The sequence below is a fragment of the Pocillopora verrucosa genome, chromosome 2, assembly GCF_036669915.1.
Source record: "Pocillopora verrucosa isolate sample1 chromosome 2, ASM3666991v2, whole genome shotgun sequence".
Taxonomy (NCBI): Eukaryota; Metazoa; Cnidaria; class Anthozoa; order Scleractinia; family Pocilloporidae; genus Pocillopora; species Pocillopora verrucosa.
The window spans coordinates 16,726,039-16,748,526 of record NC_089313.1 but is presented as its reverse complement, the minus strand read 5'-3'; the positions used below and the strand labels follow the sequence as shown (position 1 = coordinate 16,748,526).

At 40.4% G+C, this 22,488-nt stretch overlaps 1 protein-coding gene across 7 annotated transcripts; it reads left to right on the top strand.

The window, feature by feature from the left end:
• Positions 1–426: 426 nt before the first annotated feature.
• LOC131781004 (uncharacterized) lies at positions 427–22,173 on the top strand. Of its 7 annotated transcripts, none has more exons than XM_066162759.1 (38): positions 427–840; positions 1,175–1,205; positions 1,775–2,155; positions 2,715–2,801; positions 3,086–3,277; positions 3,845–4,069; positions 4,195–4,278; positions 4,930–5,046; positions 6,073–6,144; positions 6,288–6,395; positions 6,820–6,918; positions 7,204–7,269; positions 7,804–7,899; positions 8,041–8,136; positions 8,270–8,365; positions 8,497–8,601; positions 9,148–9,222; positions 9,329–9,424; positions 10,063–10,158; positions 10,622–10,717; positions 10,848–10,946; positions 11,407–11,502; positions 11,875–11,967; positions 12,077–12,172; positions 12,375–12,458; positions 12,817–12,912; positions 13,020–13,109; positions 13,227–13,322; positions 13,573–13,668; positions 13,758–13,853; positions 13,978–14,043; positions 15,233–15,295; positions 17,112–17,462; positions 18,206–18,457; positions 18,915–19,190; positions 20,049–20,324; positions 20,849–21,022; positions 21,675–22,173. In XM_066162759.1, the coding sequence occupies exons 1-38, from the start codon at positions 499–501 to the stop codon at positions 22,085–22,087; spliced, it is 5,373 nt and encodes a 1,790-aa protein (XP_066018856.1). In that variant the 5' UTR covers positions 427–498; the 3' UTR covers positions 22,088–22,173. The 7 variants fall into 7 exon arrangements, with proteins under 7 accessions (XP_066018856.1, XP_066018857.1, XP_066018855.1 ...); XM_066162760.1 differs by having other exon boundaries at positions 428–840; positions 12,110–12,172; positions 13,957–14,043; XM_066162758.1 differs by having other exon boundaries at positions 428–840; positions 13,957–14,043.
• The last annotated feature ends 315 nt before the right edge of the window (positions 22,174–22,488 follow it).

Genomic DNA, 22,488 nt, shown 5'->3' with positions numbered 1-22,488 from the left:
GTCTCGTGCGGATAAATGTCTGGTATCGTCATGCAATACATTCTCCATTCGAAGTAAATGAACGCGCTGCGTGACCTGACCAAACAACAGCTGCGCAGCTACCAAAGACTACCAACTAGGCAGACGTCACGTTATGAAATCATTTTGCACCGATGTACCAAATAAGCAGCCGCATGCGTTGGGTGTCAAGTATGTGACGAGAGACACTTAGGTGACATCACCATCAAAACTTAAGAATAATTTCATACAGCTTTCTAAAACACCAACTTGGTATCGTTTCAGCGATTTAAAGTTTCAATCACAGTACATTCAAGTTTTGTTTGGAGACTTAAAAAAAAAAAGAAGCAACTATATGTCTTGTGTAAGTGAATTTTAGCTCATTATTGGATGACATATTATCGCACTTGTTTTGTAACTGAACACCTTTGAGTCAGCTCAATAATACAATGACCCTCAGAAAGGGAGATCTTCTAGAATATTGTACTTTTATTTCTCGTCATGAAGAGAGAAACTGATCGTGACGCACGTTCATCAATCTGCCATTGGTTGACATTCATCAGCTTTGGGATTTTGTTTACCTCGGTTGCTTTTCTCTCATTGAATGTCTACAATCTTCGCAGGGAAATCGACAAAGTGAAGTCAGAGATTCGTCCCTCAGTGTTGAGGAATGATAAAGGAGCATCATGGTTGTACGATGATTACATCGTCAGATCTCGATTTGTTCGTCAGATTGAACCAGGTCCAGACGAAATTGAACCAGGACCAGGTGAAGGAAATCCATCTCAAGATGCTGGTCCGGAGCTGCATCAAAACAGTTTCGCCAAACTGAACTGCACTCGGGTAAGCATAACGAAAAAAGGCCTTATTCTCTCGTCAGTTTGATAATCGAACGGGAATCTGATATTTGCGTCTATCTTAGGAGGCTAAACTGTCAAAATCTTTAAGTTGAATATGTCTTTACCTCAGTTAAATCAGCCGTTTCATTTTGTAGCAAATGTGGTTGTGTGTATGTCTTACCTTCGTCTGCCAGACATTCTGCCCAAGTTTGCTGCTTCTTTGCTCTTGTGCGTGAGCTCCAGACTCTTGGAGCTGTCACAGTCAGGTCTGTACCCTCTATTCCTTACAAGACGTCCCGTCAGGAGAAGAGAATAAATAAAATTTCTATATTTTTCAGGATGCAGAAGGATATAGCATTTGCACCCTCGGTGAGGCACTTATTTTTATTTAATTTTTACATGAATAGGTAGGGAAGGCGGGGGGGGGGGAGGGACTAAAGGTTGAGTTTTTTTGTTGGAGATGGGTTCGGCGAGGTTTTTGTCTCTTTTTCCATTTTGTAGTTCTCCTTTTCAAGTAAGTTTGCTACTCATATCAGCAAGTAGGTTTCTTAAAGACCATGAACATAATTCGCCATTAATTCGATTTTGGTAAAAGTAGGCAGGGACTGGAGGTAGGATATTCTTCCCTCGTATGACAATAAAGGATTCAAAGGGGAGGTGGGGGGGGGGGAGTCCTCCAGACCTGTGAGCTGTGAGGTTTTTTACTGCCTGTGTAACATATACATTTACGGGGAGGAGAAATTCACGGCATTCGTTGTTACTTATGGGAGCAAAAGGGTTGAAAATATAGGTCGCAGAAATAACAGACTTCGAGTAACGTTGGTTACCATTTCTCTTACTGAACCTCCTTACTGATTTTGCTACAGTGGCACTATTGGCACTAAGCTGGTGATAAGATAGTAGTGTGAACTCCGGTTGTTGCTGTTTATTATTTACAGTCAACGGTAGTCTCCTTGGAACTCCTGGCGCCCGTCACGAGGTACAAAGACACGTGGAGTCTTACCTCAATCAATCTGGCGCGAATTTTCTCGGAACTTCAGCCGCTCAGCAAGTGGTACAGGACTATTTCGTGTCTTACTTCAACACCTCCGGCGGAAGTTTGTTGAGAAATACTGGCGCTCAGAATGTGGTCCAGGAATATGTTGAATCCTATTTCAACATTTCAGGCGGAAATCTTCTTAGAACTTCTGGACATCAGCAAGTGGTGGAGGAGTATGTGGAGACTTATTTCAACGTATCTGGTGTAAATCTCCTTAGAACATCTGCCGCTCAGCAGGAGATACAGGGATATGTTGAATCTCACGTGAACCAAACATATGGTAAAAGAACTAATGGAATATCCCATCTCCTATTATATTATACGATAAGTGCACTTACTTCCGTGTTATGATAGTCCTACTGTGTCACGCAATAGTTCACAAATACGGAGTGTTGAGCGGAAGGGTGTGAGGTCGTAAGGGTAAGAATCAAGCTTACTGAAGGCTGTTATTAGGAATTCGTAACAAACAGCGACGTTGAGAAGGACCTAATTCTCAGCTTACCTATCACTCCTGTATGGTTGATTTTAAACGAAGATTTCAAAGACTGATAAGGAAACTTGCAAAACCTTGCTGCTACTCTAAGATCACCTCTCACAGCGACCCTTCCCTGAGAAAAAGGAAAATAAAAGAAAAAATAAAAGAGATGAAGAATGAGAGGATTTTAGAAACGCAATTAATTGGCAGAATAACTCTCCAGTAAGGCTGTGATTTGTACTTCACCCAGTTTGTCTCTGTGAGATTCTTATACCAAACGTTTGAAGCTTTGGAAGACTCGTTTTTTCCGTTTGTGTATGTTGGTTTAACTGTGTTATCGTTGCTGTTTTGTATTCGTTTCCAGGACCTACTCTTTCTCAGTGGACCGGTGATGAGCTGGACAGCAGATTTCGGAGACTCATCAATATCCATTTCAGCAATACCTCTTTCGGTGAGTTATAGACGAAGTACTAAATATAGATTTTCTAACTTGCTACTCAAAATACCCTCAAAAGGCGACGAATTTGAATTTTTCAATATAAAATCTTTTTACTTGGCGGAAACATTTTGAACACAAATTAGGTAAATAAGATTATCTTTTTCATTAGATTTTCCATAATCATAAAGAAAAAATTTAGTACCATTTTCCAACGTTATTTCCAGAAAAAAAATCGCACAGTTATTTGGAAACCGTTGTCTTTTTCACGATTTGCAATTCCTTTGTCTTTGTTGCAGGACTCGGTAGTTTTGGAGGAAATTACACCGGATTAACTGGTTTTAATTTTACTGGCAGTGGATTAGGTGGTAATTTTACAGGAATAGGATCTGGCGGAACCGGGAGTGGATTGGGCGGGAGTTTCTCAGGCGTGGAAGGAAGCCTTCGTCTTATTGAGCAGTATGTTGGTTCCTACGCGTTGAAAACGTTTGGTGAGTGAACAATTTCTTAGTCAGAAATACTTAACAGGGGGTAACAACTAAAGGAAAACTCGGTTTTACATGTAAATTATTTCTTTGAGGTCCAAAAAAATTATTCAGGTGAAAGTGACATATAAGGTATGATACCAAATTTGACGCTTCTCTTTGAATTCATGCAGGTGCATCATCGTCAAAATTATTTTTAGTCAATATTTAGCTGTGAGGTCTAATCGCTCACCTACAACTTGGCAGCTTCCGGGAAAAGAGGAGTCTATTAATGAAAGATAAAATGAGAGGATTGAAATGGTTACGATGCTTTTCTGGTGAAACGTGATATTATTCGCTTTGTCATCCTCTATAGAATCTTAAATAATCATTTCTGATGGTAACTGATTGGAGTTTTTGCCACCTTACTAGATTCAATTTAAAATAATGCTATCGGTTATTAGCCAAAATAGGTTTCTAAGTACTACATGCAATTAAAATCGTCCTCAAAATACCTAATTTTGTGTTTATTTGATTGGTTACTGAAAAAAAGCTTCTAAAATTGATTTCTTGTCCTTGTTTTGATCATCATAGGTCCGTCGTTCCTTCCTGGCGCAGAAATTGAACTAGAGCCGGGCCAGACAGTGCTGGATGCTTACTTGGACCAAGCTGTTGGAGAGGCAGTCCAGTCACAGTTAGGGGGTGGGGGTGGAACAGGAGGTAGTAATGGTGGTGGTGCAGTTGGAGGAGGAACTGGGGGCGGTGGTAGCGTTGGGGGTGGTGGTGGGAGCGAGGTAGGCCCTGATGAAGGAGGTGTAGGTGAGTAAGATGTTTTTTTTTTTGGGGGGGGGTTACTCTATGCAATTTAGGTGATTTTTAGTACCTTCGATTTTCCTCAAGGTCTAGCCTGCTTTAGTAAAAAAATGACCCGTCTATCTTTGCAGGCCCTGTGGATGGAGGAGTGACGAGCGGAGAAATGAATCAAACAATCCAGCAGTATATCGGATCATTTGCGCAGGCGTCTTTTGGTAAGATTTTCTGTCAGCTCGATATATCTCCGCTCTTCAAGGATCTTAGTCACAGTCATCATACATGATTATGTCAACTGATAAACGCAAGAGATTCTATTCTCTTGGTAAACGTTGACGAGTACAACGTCACGCTGGTACAGCCGGATCCGTTCAACCCTTTAACTCCCAAGATTTGATTGGTAATTCTCCCCTCTGGCTGCAACACATATCCTTGTAAATTAGTTATGAGAATTTGGTGTTAGATCAAGAAAACAACTTCGACCTGATAAGTTTGAATATTCTCACTAGCTGTTTGCTGGATAATGTGAGGATATTATAAGGAGAAATTTCATGTTGATTTATTCTGGGAGTTAAAGGGTTAAGTGTACAAGAACGCACTGGCTCCTTTGTAACTCCCTGAAGTTTGATTTACCCGCGCCACTGAAAGGTCCTCTGAAGTAACAAACATTAAATAAACGAATATCTATCTTTTCATCACTGAACTAAAACATATTGATGCAGGTCATGAGTATCAGTTGAGAATTGAATTCTATGTTGGTGAAGTGTCGAAGTTCTCGTTTCCTTCAATATGGTATTTTTATTAGTTCCTTTGCCAAAATTAACTTTCAGAAGGTTTATAAGATAAGAACCCTTCATCACTGATTGCAGGTCCCTCGTTTGTACCTGGCGCTTCAGGACCTGGCGATAAGACTCCACTGGAGATGTTTGTAGACGATTCTGTTTCGCGGTCTTTGATGAAGTTTTTTGAAGACAAAGGGGACTCTGGTAAGCCTTAAACTACCCTCAACGGAAGAAGGTCTATCTGACATATCTTCTCCCTTAGGAAGAAGATTCAAAACACCATGCATTCACCTCTACGTATGCTGTCATTCCATTACTTTGTCACTATTTCGTTTTCACAACCATCCATTTTTTGCCTGTTCTGAAAACGCCTCACTCAAATGTCGTGATTCCGAACGCTCTAAAATTACATGGTTAACAACTGCGCGGAGCATTTGATTACAAAACTCACCCCTCGGTTTGAAACGGACGACATAATTGCGCAAAAAAGCGGTGCGATTGACTTCGATTGCGCTCTGCATGAATTTCCGTAATTGCATGGTGCATGATTTAGATTGACAATACGCATTACTTAAATTGCATGACAGACAGCATGAGTTTCTTAACTTGCATAATGCACATTATGCATTGAAAAGCATGATAGTCTTAAATATACGGCGTGTATTGGTTTCATTGTATACTGCATAGTTAGCATGAATGCATGCATCATCAGAACTGCATGAGCATGTTTTGCATCGATGGCATGAATTACTTCTATTACATGATGCATGAAAGGACATGAATTGATCTTAATCCTTGTTTATTTTGCTTGCATTGATGGTTTACATTTTTTTAGTTGCTTAATTCATGACTTGAGGCAACTTAAGTTGCACGATAGTTAATTTGCACTGTGCGAGGCATGAATTGCACGAATGATATCCAGAGCATAAATATTTTTTTAAACTATTGCACCAACTACATGAGTATAGAAATTGATTGCAGGAATTTCGTGGGTAACATTTATGGATAGAATAAAATTGTACGACTTCTGATAGTTTATGATAAGTGCATAATGTAGACATCCCGCTACAACGGACAGCCACTCCTAAACCTGGCAACCTACAGAGCTCAGTTCCAGTAAGTAAATTGCAAGTCACAGTTTCCTCTTCTTTTTTTTCGCAGTTTGATTCAGAAGATTTTATATTAATCATATATTACCATTAACGATGTGAGAACGTTTTTCCTCTTCAGCACCGCAGCCAAAACTCCCAGATAACTACACTATCCAGACTTTTGTCAGAGCTTATGTAGACGAGTATTTGGGTAAATACGCTATGTCTTTGTTTGTTTGTTTGCTTTTTTTCTGTGATTTTGTTTTATTTGTTCGTCCCTTTCAGAATTTCATTGTGTGAGAGTTTTGAAATGTCCTTTCAGTACATGTTTTGTTGCCTTTTTTACGTCTTTAGGTGAACTAAATATTTCTTCATCCCAAGAGCTCCAACAGTCACAGCCTCAGCTGCTTAATAATCGCACTATTAAGAGCTTCGTGAAGGCTTATGTTGACGATCATATCAGTAAGTACTTGACATAGTGCCATCATAACTCTCATTCTGTTTCTTTTCATCAGTTATAACAGGATTAGCTTTAACGAAGGGCCAACGCACGAAACGTCAACTTTAGAAACTCTTTACGGCGGCCAATTTACGTTATCGACCCAGCTGATAAAATGAAATCCTCTTGTAATGCCCCATCGACGTAGCACCACATTTTGTTTAGAAAACTACCTCCCTTATCAGTTATAACAGCCCATTATTTCCAACGTCATATGATAGCTGATTTCATCTCTTCATTTGGAGATCATCAGTCGTAAACTTGTACGCCAGACAACCAATTGGCTTGAATACTATACTCTTGTATTTGTATATTTATGACGGTGTCTCGTTTGTTTCTTTGAAGACCGCTCTGTATTTTACTATTTTTATATTTATCTCTTCCAAGGTGCACTCAACTTATCCTCCTCTTCACAAGCAGCGTCAGTAATGGCAGATAACCGAACGATGCAGAAATTCATCCAGAATTATGTGGATGGATATCTGGGTCAGTGTACTGTGTAATTACAAATGGAATTATGATAGTAGATATATGAAAATCGTATATTTGCAATGCTGTGAAGAAACGAATATAAGAGATCCTCGCAGCCATAAACACTACTGAACTAGTAGTTGAAATAAGACCTGAAAAAAATTCAGGCCCGTACGGGATTTGAACCCATGACCTCTGCGATACTGGTGCAGCGCTCTACCAACCGTGACCCAACTAAATGACCAGCTCCCAGTTGGCTTGTTAGCTCAGTTGGTTGATTCCGCAATTTGTTTCTGTCAGGAGTAAAAGCTAATGATAACCGAACTATTCAGGGCTTTGTCAAAGATTATGTTGATGAATATGTTGGTGAGTATTCTCTAGATGCCTTTATACGTGTGACTGTTTTACGCGCATCTGTATATAAAAAAAAAAAGTCAGTCACAAATCACTTTAAGGCCTGGTTTTTACTGGCAACGCATGCACACTCCCCGCAAACATAAAGGGTAGCACACACGCAAGCATAACAGCTCTTGTTTCACTATAAAAACGGTCACGACTCAAGGTCAAGAAAAAGGAAAAATTATGATCCTTCTACTTGAGCTTGAGCTTGTGATTTCTGCCTCCGTCGAGGCCGTTTTAACGGTCAATTAGAGCTGTTACGCTTGTGTTTGTGCTTGCGGAAGCCAACAGCGATACATCACGTGCAATACTATACTTACTGTGCACCCAATTACCAAACACTTCATAGTCCCAGGGTGACGTTGTCGATCAATGTTAGTATCTGGGCAACTGCTTACCTACCCCTTCCCTAACCCAACAACAGTCGACTGATAACAACTTAGGGTTGGAGGAGGCGTAAGTGTGCAGTTGTTTGGTTTTATTGCTATTTTTCCTTTCAAGGTGGACTTAATCTTACGGCATCGACGAGGCAACAGCAGCTTTCTGATAATAGCAGTGTGCAGGACATCGTGAAAGATTATGTGCGTTCGTTTACAGGTTTGTATTATGTCTCATGCAATGCGTTCATGGTTTTACATAGAACAGTTACATATGTTTCCTTAAAGAGTGATTTCTTTCCTTTTCAACAGGTATTTTCTTTATTACGATTTTAATTTTATTCCTCTTTATCAACTCAAGGTGGTTTCAATTTTTCATCGCTACAATCTCAAACACGGACTCCCAATAACCGCACTATACGGAGCCTTGTCAAAGCATACGTAGACGAGTTTGTTGGTGGGTACACTGTAAAATGTTGAGTGTCTATGATTTCACCCTATTGTTATTCTTTTTGGTCCCTCTCCAGAAAAAACCTGTTGTACTTTGAAAGTGATGACGCATTTTCATTTTCTCGTTTCCTTTTTTCAAGTGGCGCTAAACTTTTCCTCACTACAACAGCAATCAGAGTTGCCAGACAATAGCACGATACAGAGCTTTGTAAAGGATTATGTCGACAGATTTGTGGGTGGGTACAATTTCATTTGTTTGTTTTATTGTTTTGAGTTTTAAGAAATGTCACCAATCGTGGTGTTCATTTTTCAACACATATGCCATTTCAATGATAATGTTGTTGATTTAACTATTCTCTTTTCCAAGGTGAACTCAATCTCTCTTCATCTCAAGCACAAACCCAGCCCCAGCTGAAGCTGCTTAACAGTAGCATTCAGAACTTTGCGAGGATTCACGTCGACAATTATTTGGGTGGGTATAGTTTTGTCTTTCACACGGCCGCATGAATCTTACAATCTATACCTTTAGGTATTTATCTCTAGTATTCAAGTTTATAGGAGCTGTGATAGGATAATGTTTAGCGTCTTATTTGCGCTTTTCAGAAATGTGTCTTTAAGTAAAAGAAAACTGTTATATTTTTAGGTAATTCTGGTTTTATCAACTGAGGTGATGTTGTAAATTTACCACCGTAAAGAGTTTCTTAGCTGACGTTTCGAGAGTTAGCCCTTCGTCCTTCGCTCTGACAAAGGGCAAACGCTCGAAACGTCAGGTCAGAAACTCTTTACGGTGGCCAATTTACTTTATCAACTTTGTTGATAAACCAAATTATCTTGTTTTACTCCTCCACTGACGCAGCACCACAGTTTCTATAGAAACTCACCCCCTTAATTTATTTGTTTCATTTTTACATACCAACCGTGGTTACCCTGGTCGATTAACACTCCCCAGTTTAGGATGAGATGAAAGGATTTGTTCCAAATTCATTGCCCAAGGACTTAACTTTGTTCGTCATTTCAGCGGGTAAACTCAGTCTACCAGCCGACAATCGGACCCTCCAAAATATTGTGCAAGATTATGTGAATGTATATATAGGTAAGCATGCTTAGCTTGCAAGGTCAAAGTGTTTTATTAAAATGTTAATGATATCTCCGCGTTCTTAATGTGGATGTCTATTTTCTTTTCCAATATGAAAAAAAAGGTGGACTTAATTTGACTGTGTCACCACCGCAAACGCAGTTTCTCACCAACCGAACCATCCAGAGCTTTGTAAAAGTTTATGTAGACGATTACGTTGGTGAGTATAAGGCATAGTTAACCCTCTCCTTCCTAGTAGTGCGGACCAAAAATGAATTTCTCTATACATTATCAATGCATTTTCAAGGAGAGAGGTGATAAGAAGAAAGGTTTCATTTGGACATCATTTTTTGCGCTACGACTTAGTCTTTGCATTTGCCGATTTTATATATATATATATATATATATATATATATGTACACATATATAACAATAACATATAAAAACAAATGAAAGATTTATATGGAATGATAAAATGAATGAAAATGATATATATTCTCTGTCTCTTTCTTTAATTGCCTCAATTGTTCATTGAGGAATCTTTCATTTGTTGTCTTTCGTATTACTTCATTTTACTGAGGGAGGCGTTATACTTTTTAACCACAAAAGCGAACACACAAACCTGATAACCTAACTATTCAGACCTTTGTGTAAGAATATGTCCATGGATACATTTGTAAGTACATTCTGAAGCGCTGTTCTGGTAGAAAATGACTATTTTCGTTTACGGAAAACAAGTAAAGTGCACGATTGCATTTAGATTACGTGCCATATTCTTTCTGCCATGGACATGGTAATTTCATCCCTAAAATTGGATGCCATTTTCCTTCTTATGAGGTTTCTTTTGTTCTGTACCAGATGGACTCAATCTTTCTTCAGCACAACAACACACTGGACGTCCTATTAATCTCACCATACAGAGATACGTAAAAGACTATGTTGATGAATATATTGGTGAGTGTAGTATAACTTGAAGCAATGAAAACTGGATTATTGGATAATGCAATTCTAGAGTTTTTTTTAGCTCAGCCATCATGGGTTATGAGCCATTATACCACGCGCGCGCATGAAGCCGAGTTAAACGGGGAGTGTTTTTCTACATTGTAACACAATAAAGTTGGGAAGATTTATCAATATTTTGGGTTTTTCTAATAAAACAATCATTGCACTCGCGCTTGTTGGAAATGAGATGATTACAGCCAACTCGGCCTTACGGGCCTCTTTGTCTTTCTATCATTTCATATCTAACGCTCGTTCGTGGAATAATTGTTTAATACCACACGACTTGCAAGAAAACTTGTGTTAACTTGTCGAAGTTTACGAAAGAAATCACGTATGTGTTTTTTTAACATGTGAGTGATGAATGTGGTGGTACTCTTTAAATCCTGAGGCATGGATAACATTCTTTTCCTTAAAGGTGGATCTAATCTGTCCTTTTCATCATCCCAACCGCAATTGCTCGGCAACCGCACACTTCAAAGCGTTGTAAAAGATTATGTGGACGGCTATTTAGGTGGGTGTGCTGTGGCATGGGATGATCATAAGACTGTCTGGCTGTCTCTCATGAACCTTTTGAATTTTTTTACAGCACAGTGAAAACATTATCTTATTTTGACCTCGTTGTCTTTTTTCGGTCATTTCAGCTGGACTCAATATTTCTTCTGTGGCACGACCTCGACCACCACCATTTCAAAATACCACAATCCGAAAGCTAGTGGAAGGTTATGTAGACGTGTATGTAGGTTAGTATTAGGTAGTATGCAATTTACTGTTTTGTGCTCTTTTCTCTTTGGATATGCTTCTTCGTCAGTCTTTTATTTTAGACGTTCTTGATCTTTCTTCGCTCCATTCGCAATTGCAGCCGCTTGATCACCGTTCGATTAACCCTAATTCCAAGAAGTGATTGATATGTAACTTCTCGCTATAATATCCGTACAATATCTGGGATATAGGTAACGAGAATACTCAAACTTATGAGGAGAAGTTAGTAGAAGTTATCTTGATCTACAACAAATTCCCATAACTAATTTACAAGGGAATGTGTTGCAGCGAGAGGAGAGAATTAACAATCATATCTTGGGAGTTAAAAGGTTAAAGAAATCATAAATGCTCAAAAGGATGATTACAAAGGTATTCTGCGTTTTCGAGTTCGTTTTTTTTCCTTTACTAAACGCGGATGAAATTTCCTTTTCTCTTTGAAAGATGGACTTAATTTATCCTCCTCGCTGCAGCGGGCAAACGGCCTTGGTAATCGCTCTATCGAAAGTGTTGTTGAAGACTATGTAAACCAGTTTATAGGTAGGAGTGCCCCTATATATGTCCACTTGTATTTAGCAATCTTTAACTGAGTTTCGAAAGTTACCTTAAGTAGGCAGCGATTCCACTGGGTTTTCTTTATCTTTCTCTTTGATTGGTCCATTGAACTCGTTCTGTCTTCTCAACCATTCACTCAAAACTGAAATCAATTACGACTCATCCATCCACGTTTTCCCGCGCTTATGTCAGGTTTTCTTTCGCATTGCTTACTTGTAATATGGTATATGTGATATAACTTGCGAATGGCTGTTGTAATTGATTTAGGTTTGGTTAACAATTCTCAATCAAAAGGCGCTCTGTTACTTTGACGGAGGTTTACTTTGCCAGATAATCTGCTGTCATCTTTCATTTCAGGTGGATTAAATCTCTCTTCACCACAACAGTTTTCATTCCCTGATAACCGAACCATACAGAAGTTTGTCAAAGATTATGTGGATGAATACGTTGGTGAGTATGTTCCCATAATGGTGGGTGAAGATGTGTCTCTCCTGTAACCTTTATAACAAGGTTTTAACTTAAGATTCTAAGATGAAGACGTCTTTCCTTTTAAATCGAGGTGAACTCAATTTATCCTCATCACAATCCGCAGACCAAGCACCTGATAACCAAACCATTCGGAGCTTTGTAGAAGACTATGTTGACCAATATGTCGGTGAGTATTCTATGTAAACTGGCCACATATTTATCATCGTCATTGCCTGAGACGAGAGTGTCTTATAGTCATACAATGCTTGATTTGGGGAAAGAGTATGTAGACATTTGCTGGAACAAATTTAAGAGATTTACTGCATTTGTAACTTTGATAAGATGAATATCAAGAAATTATTACAGCTCGTCTTTTTTTTGCGTTTAAGGCAGCCTCAATTTATCCTCATCACAACCGCCTGATAATGATGCGATTCAGAAATTTGTAGAGAATTATGTTGACGAGTATGTAGGTGAGTTTATTAGTGTTTAGTTACTGCGGTTATCCGAGTGACTTTTCGTGTCGCGATTCAGTCGTTTTCTATGATTTAAAACAGCTTTGAGCCGACTCCATTCCAAAAGATTTTTCAGCTTCTAGAGTTGAGACAGAAACGCAAAAACACGAAATTTTACTGGAAATTAAGGAAGACTGAATTTCCCCACTTTACAATCCCAATGCCTCTGGCTGCCGAACAACCGCACTCCGTGTACTCATCAACTTCTTCTTTTCGTGAAGGGGCAGAAAAACAAACAAACAACCCACAATCACGGTACGCGACTTATTTGTAGAATTCTCAGTATGGTAATCTTGCTTTTCCTCTTTCATTGAAGGCGGACTCAATATATCCGCATCACAACCTCGACCGAAGTTGCCTGATAACCGCACGATCCAAAATTTAGTGAATGATTATATAAAAGAGATTCTGGGTTAGTATACTGTTGTTATTCGTATGCCTGTCGTTCTGCATTCATTTTCTTTCACGTTATTTGATGTTCGCTTCACCTCTTACCCTTTTTATTCCTATTCATTCAAGGCGGACGCAACCTTTCTGCGCTGAAACCTCAACCTCACGATAACCGCACCATCCAGAATCTTGTTGAATTATATCTCGCTCAATATCGTGGTTGGTATACTGTGGTACTTTAAATCCCAGTATTATTGTGCTTTGAAAGTTTGTGTGAGTTTCACAACCACTATGTTCTCTCGCGTGGATATGATTTTTTTTATTTTTTTATTTCAGGTGGGCGTAATATTAGCGCGACGCAACTGCAATCAACTCCTCCTTCTAACAGCACAATTCAGAGCTTTGTACGGAAATATGTGAACGAATACATCGGTTAGTAAAGGACATACTTATTGCATTTTAGCACTTCACAAATGCCTCTGTACTTCAAGGTCTGTGGTGCTCAAGTTTTCGCGGTTATCAAATGTGTCTCAACCATCGGCAGATCCTAATAGTTTTGAAACAGTTATCAATTTAGTGTCAAAAATAATATCTGGCCGTTATAATTGCACTGGTTTTCGTTTTACGACACTCAATCGGAAAGCACTCTATCAGGGACTAATGTTATGTACGTCTTTTTTAGATGAACGCAATTTCTCCGTGTTTCAACCGCAACGTCTACCGCTTGATAACAGCACAATTCAGCCCTTTGTTGAGCACTATGTACAGGAATATTTGGGTGAGTAAGCCACTTGACTTTCTACAGTTCTCTCACCATTCCCGTTCTTCCAATTGTCTTTCTCGAACAGAGGATTTTTTTCGTTGAAGGTGGGCGCAATCTTTCCGCATCACAACCGCAATCAGCGCCGCTTGACAACAGCACGATCCAGAATATCGTAAACGCCTTCGTGAATCAACATATTGGTTAGTGCGCGGCTTAAATGCTTGAATATCTATGTCAACGTTTTTTTTCTCTCTTTAAGATTAAGGTATTACTTGCTAAAGATTTTACAATTCTACCACTCAGATGGGCTCAATCTTTCACCAGAAGCGCAGCCACCCCTAAACCGCACAATCCAGAATTTTCTAGAAGCGTATTTAGATAAGTATACCGGTAGGTATAATGTAACAAATCTCACTTAAGTGTATTTTGCATTTTAGCCTATTTTCGCGATATGGCTGTGACATCAGTTTAGGTGGTCAGTGACTATTTTCTGTTGTCGTTTAACTTTACTTTACCTTACATTGCCATTACAATCTCGACCGTCTGATAACCGCACCATACAGAGCTTTGTTAAGGCTTTCGTTGGTGAGATCATAGGTGGGAAGAAAGAGTCTATGATACTGCGTTATGTGGGGCTTTTTTGCATAGGATATTGTTGCTACTACGAATAACAGTTGCTGTTAACTCGATTTAATCTCAATCATCAGTCTGTAGGTTGCATTGCAAACATTAGTATGTTGCATAATGTATGTTGAGTTTTATCATGTTTTTATTTTTCTATACAGCCTCTGCTGCTTTTATAGCTACAAAAGTTAAAGTATATCTGTCATGGTGATGTTTGCTTGTTTTGCATGGGCATTTTGGCATCTAATGCTTGTTTACGCATGGAACAGTGCAGTAACAACTCTTGGGTCTTTTGTATGTTGCATGGTGTATATCTTAAAGCTGCATGGTGTGTATTTGCATGTTGCACGGTGTGTATTTGCATGTTGTAAATGTGCATATTGTTGCATGATTTCTACTCCACCTGTAATTGCATGTCTTGCATATTGCGAGATGCATATGTTGCATGTTTTCTTCATATTGGTCTCGCGCATGTCTTTACATGGTCCCTTTCGTGCAAAGGATAGACTCTACTTTAGCTGCTCGTTCATTCTGTTGTATGTTACATGATTAATATGCATGTTGTTTATACATATTTATCTGATTAAAATGTACCTAGCTGATTTGAAGTTCGTAACTAATTTTTGATATGGAAGGATTTTTATATCCTACAATTTCTTACTCTGTATCAACGTTCGATAACTGAATGCTGTTTACTACTGCATGTCATCATCTGTTATTTTGTTTAATGTATAGTGATATATCATAAATTGCTATGCATATGCGCATTTAATTGTAGCCGTTAATATTTCCATACAAGAAAGAACACGTAGTGCTGGATGTGCTTTATTGGTCAGTTTTTTTTTTGCATTATATCCATCACTGCATGTGCATGATGCACGTTTACTTGCATGTAAAATAATGTTTATCAATTTATGCATGCATGCTGCATTTTCTTGTATGTAACTTTCCCTAGATGGGAGCGAATTGAATCAAAAAATCATCGAAGTGGTGAATTCTCGTTTGAGAACTATCACAGGTAAGTTTCTGGTTTAGAGAACATTCGAACCGAAATTGCATGATTTGAAATCAATTGTGAACATTTCTAATGCACTAAACAGGAATGAAAATGTTTCTTTTTATAGTGATTCCTGTAATCTATTTAATTCGTAGTCTGCTGGCAGCCGTGACGTTCCAATGGACGGCTGCGAAAATTATGCGTAATTCTAAAAAGTATCGTATAATACGTACTATGTTTGTAGTGCCCTTAAAATTGGTGTTGAATCGTTATATGTGCATGTTATGTGTTTCGGAAGCTACAATGGAAAATGCGTGTGTGTATCTAAAAAAGGAATTTCATCGTAGCTGATTGTAAAAGCGAGGTTCGCAGCACCTTTATTTACTTTATCCTGGTACTCGGTTCAAGGCTGTTTGCAATTAATTTTTTAAAAAAACCGTGATCATAAAAACGTTTAGTTATACATGACAAACCGGACACTGTACGCTGTTGTGTTGGATGTACTATTTATCTCATAAGGAAGGAACGATTCTTTAAAAGTCATCTCGTAGCTACTCTCCATCTCACGCTATGTCACGCAAATTGATGCAAGACTATTGCAAATCATGAACTGGTGCCACTCCAACCCACACTGTACCTATGAACATGTCATGCTTCATCTTCTATGCCATACCATATATGCCATACCATACATGTTGCGATTCAATTCCAAGTCAAGAAACATCATACTAATTCATATCATACCAAGTCGTAAATAGAAATGCAATGCCATGCCTTACAAGAAATGTCATGCAATGCTATACCTGCTATGCGCAAGCCAAGCAAGGAAACATGCCATGCAATGCTATGCAGTGCGCAACAATGCTATGACCGTCTCGATGCCCACATCGGTCATTGCCATATCAGTTAAAACTTCCTCCTTACTCCTTGCGGGAGGGTCTCTAAACCAAGCCAAACCAAACTAAGGTAAGTCAGCCCAAGGTAAGCCAGACCATACCATGCAGTGTTATGCTGTAGGCGTGCCGTCCACGTGCAGTGTAATGCAGTAAGAAGTATGCCGTCTAAATGCAAGGTAATGCAGTAAGCATGCTGTCCACGTGCAGTGTAATGTAGTAAGCATGTTGTCTGACACGCCAAGCTATGCAAAGTCATGCTATGCCAAGGTTCTACCTTGCTTCGCTATGCCATGCTACACTCGACTACGCCAAGCTCTTACGTGAATTGGAAATTTCGAGTGTTTACACTGCTTTAGACAAGGGCAAAAGGTTGCTATAGAATTAAGTGTTTCTCTTCCTTGTTCACATAGCAATGCTATACTCTGTGACCAGAAAACTTTGCCATTCAGTACGCACCGCACTGCCATTGTAGGTGAAACCAGCCGTGACTTGGCATAGGGCTGTACAATCTGTTATCATTTCTGAATTCATGGTTATCACTTCTTGTTTGGTTTCTTTCAATAAAAAGATTCATCCATCCAATCTGTCAGCCTTTATCGTTCCTGTCGATGCACTCATTCGAATACCAAATTGTTTTCTTGTTACGTGTTCTTAAACGTGTGTCTTAATGTATTTATTTGATCTCCTCAATCTCTCAAGAAATCCATAGATTCTTGGCTTAGGGAAAAGTATCGCTTTCATTCATGTTGTTTGAAAAAAATTAACTGTAATTACGTAAATGCTGTTTGTTCTTCAAGGACTGGCACCTTCTTTCTATTCCTTAGAATATTCTTGTCGTTTCTTTTATCCGTTATTTTGTCTTCATTTGTCGCTTCACAGTGATTTTAGAAGGAAAGAAGACTGAGGATAAGATGAAAGTTTTAAATTCTTACTCTTGACAGATGTGAAGTCAATCCCTGGTCCTCCGGGTCCACAAGGAATTCAAGGGCCCGCAGGTCCCCCTGGTGTTCAAGGACCTGTTGGTCCTCCCGGTATGCCGGGTGCAAACGGTCAAGCGGGAGCAGCGGGAACACCTGGCCCCCCGGGGACTGCAGGGGCCCCGGGTGCAAACGGACTTCCGGGCCCTCCAGGTCCTTCAGGAAATGCAGGGGCTCGTGGCTCACGGGGTCTGCGTGGCCCTCCTGGACCCCCGGGGCGGTCAGCTCCGACAAAGGTTACACGCCCAACGGGAGACGGAGATGGCAAGCAGACAAAGGAGCCGGACAAAAAAACACCAACGTTTGAAGGATTCTGTGAGTAAATGCTATTTGTAAAATCATTTGCCGAGTTTTGTGAAGAGATCACGCTTCCAGACCCTCAAGAAAGGCCAAGCTACCTTGTTACATACATATTTTAGCGACATTCATTTAGCGAATTTATCTTTTTTCAAGATAATTAACGGTAACTAACCTAAAAAGCTCTATATGTCCTCTCTCTCGGAGGCTTTTTCGTTGCCATGAGATACTTCCTTGAAGCCCTTTACCCCTACGAGTGATAGCATCTAATTTCTCCCTACAATATCACCCCTGAATCACACGGTAAAGATGCGAGATACTCGTGCGCACAAAGACGTACGTTCGTACATGCGTACGTACGCATTCATGCGGACGTACGTGCGTGCGTACATGCGTATGTGCGTGCGTACGCATGCACGTGCGTACGTACGCATATACGCATGTACGAACGTACGTCTTTGTGCGCACGAGTATGCGTCTCACACGTGCTGCCAAGGCTGCACACAATTATGGGTCAAAACAGAATAAACAGATTTTTTGACAAAATTGGAATTAAACAAATTCTCCTGTCAGCACCTTAGGAAATGTACAGAGAATTGTATCGAGAATATGTGTACTGATGTTAGGGTGTAAAGGATTAAAGAGCAAAAAATTCTTTCATTCGCTCGAGTACGTTTAGATTACATTACTAGGATGGGACCATGTGGGTCAGTGAATGTTGTACTTTCACAGTTACCAAACCTCCAAAAACTCTTTTTCAGCCAAGCCGAACATAACAACTAAGCCTCCGAAATCCTACATAGCTACGAAAGGAGACTATATAGTCCTAGGTTGTTCTGCCGATGGATTACCGAAACCAGAAATAATTTGGGTGAAAAAGAACAATGGACGTGCGGTCATCGGAAATTATTTCACCTTGGAGAACGCTCTCCCGGAGGACTCTGGAAACTGGACTTGCCGTGCAAGTAACCTCATGGGTACAGATACCGCTAACGTAGAACTTATCGTAGCGAGTAAGTGATCTGACAATGATGGTAAATGGTAATTTTATTGTTCGTATAGCTGACAACTTCAAGCTTCCCAAGAAAACATAACTGGCAATCATTTTAGTGTAGCTAGGTGTACCCGACTAGCGATCGCAACGTTAACGTCTAGCTTGCGAGCATGCTCTTATTATCAGCGCCTCAGTGGGAGCGTTTCTTCCCACGTGAGTAAGTTTAAGGCCTTAAGCATCACTTGCCGGCGAGACGTTTGTCAGACCACTTGCAGACCCCTCGCCGGCTGATGTTGCTCAATGCCTCAAACTTATTGGAGAGTGGAGAACCGCTCCCACTGAGGCGCTAATAGTGAGGCGTAGGCGCAGAACCCCCTATTCAGAAATTCTGGATCCGCCTCTCCCGGTTCTAACTGCTCTTTCCGTTAAGAACTAAAAAAATGATACTCGCAATTTTCTCTTGACTTATTTTTTAGCCGAGCCGACATTCTCTGTAGCACCCGTGCCAAAAATCACAGCTTTTACGGATCAAATCACCGAGATAAAATGCGATGTAGAAGGATTTCCATCACCCAAGATAGAATGGCGTCGTCAAGGCAACAAGGAGCTTCCTTTTGACAGGCACTATATCCGAAATAACAACCTGTACTTAAGGAATCCTATCAAAGCGGACGAAGACATCTACATGTGCCACGCCTCAAACCCAGCAGGGTCTGTTATGGGAGGTACTGAGGTCACAGTACAAACCTATGGTGAGTTTGTTTGAGCAGTGAAACTTACACTAACCCTGTTACACCGTAACATCAGTAAGTATATGCTCAATACTGTTTGTCATACATTTCGTAAGGTGCTGACTGGGAGGATTTGTTTAACAATCAAGAGCCTCCTCAGTTGGTGATCATTTCGTTTATTCTCGTGAGACTTAATGTGTGATTCAGGGGTAATATTGTGAGGTGAAATTAAGGGTAAGTCACTCTTAGGGATCAAGCGGTTAAGCCAAGCTGTACTAACTTGGTCAAACATCAGCCCAACTCTCAATCGTCCTTTTTTCGTATTTGCGAAGACGTCGCATTATTTGAAAAGTTTGGGGCTTTTAATAAATAACTGACTAAATCCCTGTATCAAGCAGACCCAAGCAAGGGTCTCATACGAAAGTTTGTTCCATACAAGTTTCATTGTAAGAGTTTGTAAAAGTGGAGGAATCAGGTCTTCTGACATACAAGACTTCCCCACAGAATGAACTTCGAAAATCGGCCAACTATATGGATTGCTCATTCTGGTTCTGTCACGATCGTAATAAATATAGATCAGGTTCGGTTTTACGGTGGGACTTTGATCGTAATGATTAAAATCCTTGCCAAACTGACTTCTAAAAGACCAGTAATTATTTGTGGCCGGAGGATTTTGGTTGTGTCACGTTAATTTTACCTGATCCTCCCATATGGTTCTGTGTTAGCAGTCAATTTTCTATAGTCTCCCTTAATACTCAATATGGCGAGGACTGACTCCCCCCCCCACCACTCTGTTTCCCCTGAAAAAACCTTTCAGCCCCCCCCCCTCTCCCAACCGCCGGTGACAAATACTGATTGGTCCCTTAAACTCTTTCCCAGAACCAGTGGAAGTGACAAACGTTCCTTTGAGCATTGTAACACTCCAAGAATTCGATGCTCCTGTCCGCGTAAATTGCTCCGCACGTGGTGTGCCTATGCCGAATATCACTTGGTATAAGGATGGTGTTGCCATGCCAACGAGGACAATAATCGATGGCGATGAGGTTACTGGAGAACTAAACCTGGAGCGGCTTCGACCCGAAGAGCAGGGAGATTACAAATGCGTTGGAACAACCTCTGTGAGGAACGAACCATTCACGTACACGACGACAATTGGTGAGTATTCTGTAGAATAGGCGTCTTTTTTGGGATGTTTTCAGAAGGGCCGAAGCTAGGGCGAGAAGAGGAATGCTGAAAAAAAAGGGACGCGCTCCTCTCTTCGCGTTTGACTCGCTTCTCGCACTTGTCCCGCTCTCGACTCACACTTATCCTTGTTTGCAGGACTGAACAAACTAAACGTAAGCTTATTTCCGAATGTAATTAGTCTCGCGCGATACTTAAACCCATTCAGACGCATTGGAAACAAATGATACCTTGTTCGCTCGCGTTTTCCCGCGCTTTTTGTTGTATGCCTTTCTTCACCTTGATTCCTCATCGGCTCATGATGACGCAAACCTTTTTTATGATTGGTTCATGATGACGCAAACCTTTCTTATGATTGGCTCATGATGACGCAAACCTTTTTCATGATTGGCTATTGCGATTACTTTGGTTGTGATTTTGCGTCATTTAATTGAAACCTGCTCTTAATTTCGATTGGAAATTGCTACAATTGACTTGCTGACTTCTTGTGTGTACAGAGCTTCGAAAGTGCCGTGAGCTGGCTGATCCTGTCGACGGTTACAAGATAAGCGATGATTATTCTGTTGTGGGAAGTATTGTGAGGTTTGCTTGCAATCCAGGCTGTATGCTGTATGGATCGTCTGCCAGAGTTTGTGGCAAAGATGGAGTGTGGAGCGGAACTCAGCCTTATTGTAAGTTTACTAAATTATACATTTTAGTAGCTCCGTGTCTTTTCAGTGTTAGCTTCGATAACCAACAGTTGTTCGGAAAATGAGCCTCGATAACCCACCGTTGTTCGGAAAATGAGCTCACACTCCTACCCCAAACAGACACCCGGGGAAGATCAGGCCTGGAGTATAGTGTGCGGGGGAAATCAAGCTTTAATCAGTTAAAAATCATAGATGAAATAAGCCTATTCCATACTTTTCATTAAAGAAAACGAAACGCGATTGTAAACGGCGAGATAGTGGCGTAATGAACGACCTGACTCAAACCTCTCCCGTTTTTTTCCCACTGTTGCTACTATTGCGCCGTATTCTATTTCGCGCGGATTCCGTGCTGTTTTACTTGCTGATGAGGCTAAAGTGACACCAGAAACACTCGTAGGAGGGGAGGGGGGTCAACGACATTCCTCGTCTCGGCATGAAACACTAGCGCTGGATTTGAATTCGACCCAGACTATCGCCATTATCAATCAATTATCAACGTCAATTTGTAAGTGTCTTATTCCAAATCATAAACCTCATTTTTTTTTTCGAAATTTACATTTAATTTCGACATAGATGACACTCGATTATCAACGCATGAGTCTGCCGTTTTTTATGCCTCGTTCTATTTTTCTAGGTTACAATGTAGGACTAGTGGCTTACGAATGCCAACACTACCGCCTCCTGACAGAGCAGGACAGAAACCTCATGAGTCGAGAATTGTTGGGTAAATGCGACGACAATTTAGCAGAGGGTTGGTACCGAATTTCTGGTTCCGCTGGGGTTCAGATGCCAAACGCATGCCCAGGCCCCGGTAGATGTAACACACAATATCCCGGCTGGTTGTTTGGCTCGCATCCTCATAAAGATGACGGGTGTGTTGAACGCATGGTTTGTTTTGGTGATTATGTGTCCGGCTGTTGCGAGCTTCGCCGTAAGGTACTGGTGAGGAATTGTGGTGGATTCTACGTTTACAAACTCGGCCCAACTCCCGGATGTAATCTCCGCTACTGTGGACGAAATGCGCCGCCAGCGGTTGACGGATGGTGAACTGGACACTTCTATTCGAACTGTGTTTTGATCTCTTAAAAACTGGTTTCATTTTTTCATAATTTTTTTTCTCAGAATAAAAGCTTTTGTTCTATGTTTGTCATGCTAGTGTTATCAACGGAGGTTTTTAATGGTAGGCGGTTGCTATTCATTGCATTGATTGCCCGGTTGTTATTCATTGCATAAATCTCTATCTATTGAATAACACAGTACGCTTATTCGCTGAATTGCGATTTATCCATTGGATTGCGTTATCTGCCCTTTGAACAGCTGAGTCTGGGCTTTAAGCACCCGGAAATTGAAACTGTATGAGTTGATGTTTAGTCTACCAAAGCCTTTCTTTAGCACTGTTACACACTAGATGTAAAAATATGCACCATTATTTGGTACTTGAACACTTC